Raw genomic sequence first — 4,378 nt, 5'->3', positions numbered from 1 at the left:
GTGTGTAGCTAGCCTTACAATAAACTGATATGTTATTACAGAAAATCATCAATTCATCATTGAATAACTTCGATTCAACTGTTTTATAATATGATACTGAATAAATTTGGAAAAAAATGAGCAACATCGATACTCACATACATATTGACATCTCCTTGACCCTGTGCATCGAATGAGCTGAAGTACTGTAAAAAGATTGTTCCATATCAATTTTCCACTTTGTCAATAAATGAGATATTACATAAGACAACAGGATACAAAAATTGGATGAGTTGTAAGAAATAGGATTGAAGCTACGTTTGAGAGAAAAAGTCTAGAAATTACTTAGAGTTAAGTTTAAATAAGATAAGTTGAGACCTGACCCTCCATGAGTAATATATCAGCTTTGCCACATTGTGTGAGTTTGCGACTTCATAATTTGATCAAATTTTCCATGTAGAATCTTTTATTCCATGGATGCTTGAGAGTTTTTCAGAGTTGGAGGGTGTCCTCACAAATCCTTCAACAACTTCAACTTCACAATCCTTCAACCGTTGTTTAGGCGCAAGCCGCATATGTAAATTCTATATTCTTGTATTCTTTATTGATTCATACAATAAGTACATAATCAAAATGATGGCGAGAGGAAAAATAAGGTAACATTAGATCCAGTATTATGGCCTAATGTCAGTCATTTGTTTGCTTTGCAAGGATTTTCCTTATTCCAATAAGGTAGAATAAAACGGTATGGAAAATATAGAAAATACTAGCTGTCAGGCTCGCTTCGCTCGCCATATCCGTCTAGCAAGGGGGCTCCGCCCCCTGGACTCCCGACTGGATCGTCCAAAAATGAGATCAGCGGGCTCGCTTCGCTCGCCTGCATTTTTCATTTGAGCATGCTTCATCCCATCAGGAAGTCAAAGCTGAGAAAGCGCAAAAAAACGCTGGGAAAACGCAGATTTTGGGCGTAGCTTTTGCGTTATTTCAAATTCCTTCTAACACAACATTATTACACCCTAGCTTAGTTTCTGTGCTAAATTTGAACAATTTCTGCTCATTTGTTCTCGATAAATATGAGAAAAAGCAAAAGAACGCTGGAAAAACGCTAATTTTTGGCGTATCTTTGACGCTATTGAAAATTCCTTGTAACACAACATTATCACACCCTAGCTGAGCTTCTGTACTAAATGTGAACATTCTCTGTTCATTTGTTCTCGATAAATCTGAGAAAACGCTGAAAAACGCTGGAAAATTCAGATTTTGGGCGTATCTTCGGAAATTTTTCCAAATCCGTTCTTAGTGCGCCTCTAAAGAGCCAGCTGAACATACCTACCACCAAATTTGAACGTTTTTGGTCCGGTAGATTTTTAGTTCTGCGAGTGAGTGAGTGAGTGAGTCAGTCAGTCAATCAGTCAGTCAGTGCCATTTCGCTTTTATATAATATATAGATTAATCAACTATGTTTGCATACCTGTTTCGCCTTGCCAGCATCCTGAAACAAGACAGAATTAATAGTTAGCTTCGAATTGATCGATCGAAGGTTACAAAAAATTAGAATTGCTATACAAGTCAGCAGCATAATGAGGTGTAACTTAAGACAAAACTGTTGAACCGAGGAATATTTTAGATTTTTGAATGTTGGAAGGTAGTTGAATGTCAACCCCACATTGTTATCGGCAGAAAAGTTACAAACACAGAGTTTGTAGATTTTAGAGATGAAAGCTACCCAGCTAACAATCAGCTTTTATCTGTGATGACAGAAGAATATGAAGAAAGCAGAAGCTTTCTTCCTTATTTTTTCTACGGTGATATTAGTTTTAGGCGAATGTCTATTGTTTTTATCTAGATTTTATGTTTTTATCTATTCAATAGTTCAAAATCACTTATCATATTGGAAGGGTAAAAACAGGCAAACCTGTTAATATATTATCTTGCCGAATTCAGATTATAAGTTGGAAATAAGGTTGAGTTCCATCTTACTGATCACTTCACATCACGGTTTTCTGTCGAGAAGTATTTTCACTTGAAATTTAGAATTTGGGACGATTAAAATAAAAATAAAAATAAAAATGGATTATTACAGAATTAACGGATGGAATTAAATAGAGAATGCATTTATTCAAATGCTAATTGATATATAATTATTATTTAACGAAAATCCTAATTAAATGCTGCAAATCACCCCTAAGACCTCTGCTACTGCAGACATTGACAACAGGGTTAACACCTAGATGGAAATTCGATGAAAACTACTATCCAAAAAAAACAGCATTTATTTTTTTTTTCTTGGATAGTAGTTCTCATCGAATTTCCATCTAGCTGTTAACCCTGTTGTCAATGCCTGCAGTAGCAGAGGTCTTAGGGTGATTTGCAGCATTTATTTAGGATTTTCGTTAAATAATAATTATTACAGAATTGTTTTGTCTATGAATGAATAGAATATATGAATGAATTAAATATCATAATTGAATGGAATAAGCATTCCCAGTAATCATCACTGCATTTCGAACAGAATTATACTGAATGTACCTGACAATGAATGGGCATATTTGAACATCACAGTCTATCTCTTCCAGAACAAATGAATAGTTAAATATTGAATATTTTTTTATAATATAACATGGATAAATGCATATTTGTTGCACATAGTTTGAATATAATCAACTATTAGCAAAGAAAATAAAAAGTATTTCAACTCACAACACTTCCACCTCCTCCTCCTCCTCCTCCTCCTCCTCCTCCTCCTCCACCTCCTCCTCCTTCTCCTCCTTTACCTCCTCCTCCTCCTTCACCTCCTGGGCCTCCTGGTCCTCCTGGGGTTCCTGGGGCTCCTGGGCCTCCTCCTGATCCTCCTTCTCCTCCATTACCTCCTCCTCCTCCTTCACCTCCTGGTCCTCCTGGTCCTCCTGGTCCTCCTGGTCCTCCTGGGGTTCCTGGGGCTCCTGGACCTCCTCCTGATCCTCCTTCTCCTCCCTTACCTCCTCCTCCTCCTTCACCTCCTGGTCCTCCTCCTCCTCCTTCACCTCCTGGTCCTCCTCCTCCACCTTCACCTCCTGGTCCTCCTGGTCCTCCTGGGGTTCCTGGGGCTCCTGGACATCCTCCTGATCCTCCTTCTCCTCCCTTACCTCCTCCTCCTCCTTCACCTCCTGGTCCTCCTCCTCCTCCTTCACCTCCTGGTCCTCCTCCTCCTCCTTCACCTCCTGGTCCTCCTGGTCCTCCTGGGGTTCCTGGGGCTCCTGGACCTCCTCCTGATCCTCCTTCTCCTCCCTTACCTCCTCCCCCTCCTTCACCTCCTCCCCCTCCTTCACCTCCTGGTCCTTCTGGTCCTCCTGGTCCTCCTGGGGTTCCTGGGGCTCCTGGGCCTCCTCCTGATCCTCCTTCTCCTCCATTACCACCTCCTCCTCCTTCACCTCCTCCTCCTCCTTCACCTCCTGGTCCTCCTGGTCCTCCTGGGGTTCCTGGGGCTCCTGGAGCTCCTCCTGATCCTTCACCTCCTCCTCCTCCTGCTCCTCCAGCTCCTCCTGCTCCTCCTTCTCCCCCTCCTCCTCCTTCTCCCCCTCCTCCTCCTCCTCCTCCTCCTCCTCCTCCACCTCCACCTCCAGACTGAAATATTGAAAGAGAATGTTTATTACAGTTCACAAGGGAAATTTCAAATGATATTCATCTTTCAACAAATGTAATACCATGAATTAATGTATGTAGGTATGATCGAATACCAAGTTGGAATGAGAATTACACTAATGTCTGATTTCACCGAGCTCGGTCGAGACATTTGAACATGGTCGAATCAGGTACGGTTTACACTGGAACTCATCATCTCTATAATATGGCAATAGTTACTATCGATAACTCACTTGTAAATCGTACCTGGCTTGGCCATGTTCAAATATCTTCACCGAGCTTGGACACTGCCCACTGGCCACCAATGTTTACAAATCATGATTGTCATGGTGGAATTTCAAGCGAAAGACATAAGGTTATCGAAGAAATACCGTATACAGATAAGATTGGGACAGTACATGCACTTAGTTAACAGAGACTATATTATAGTTACTGTAACCAGTGACAATCTCTATACTCTCTGAAAAAGAGACTTCTTCAAAAGACTTGAAAAAATGCCATGGTATGAAATTGAATTGCTTGCGACAATGTTTTCAAAATTAGGATTGTCGGATCACCAGGTAGGTTAACTATTATGGCTTGTGGGTTAAATGGGATAGGGGGCTCTTATCGCCTTAACTCCGCCCACATCTCTTTTAATGTTGTAAAGTGCAAATGAAAGGCATCCATTTATCTATATTTATTTACTAGCCGTCAGGCTCGCTTCGCTCGCCATATCCGTCTAGCCAGGGGGCTCCGCCCCCTGGACCCCCGACTGGATCGACCAAGGATGAGATCA

At 41.3% G+C, this 4,378-nt stretch overlaps 1 protein-coding gene across 1 annotated transcript; it reads left to right on the top strand.

Moving 5' to 3' along the window:
* Positions 1-2,860: 2,860 nt before the first annotated feature.
* LOC120353818 (basic proline-rich protein-like) lies at positions 2,861-3,154 on the top strand (the record flags this gene model as incomplete). The annotated part of the gene is made up of 1 exon (XM_039438884.1): positions 2,861-3,154. A coding segment is annotated over one exon (294 nt), but the record flags the coding sequence as incomplete, so codon positions are not given.
* Between the last annotated feature and the right edge of the window lie 1,224 nt (positions 3,155-4,378).

Source organism: Nilaparvata lugens, chromosome 12 (genome assembly GCF_014356525.2).
Source record: "Nilaparvata lugens isolate BPH chromosome 12, ASM1435652v1, whole genome shotgun sequence".
Lineage (NCBI taxonomy): Eukaryota > Metazoa > Arthropoda > Insecta > Hemiptera > Delphacidae > Nilaparvata > Nilaparvata lugens.
The sequence above is the reverse complement of the archived record's forward strand: the minus strand, read 5'-3'. Positions and strand labels throughout refer to the sequence as shown.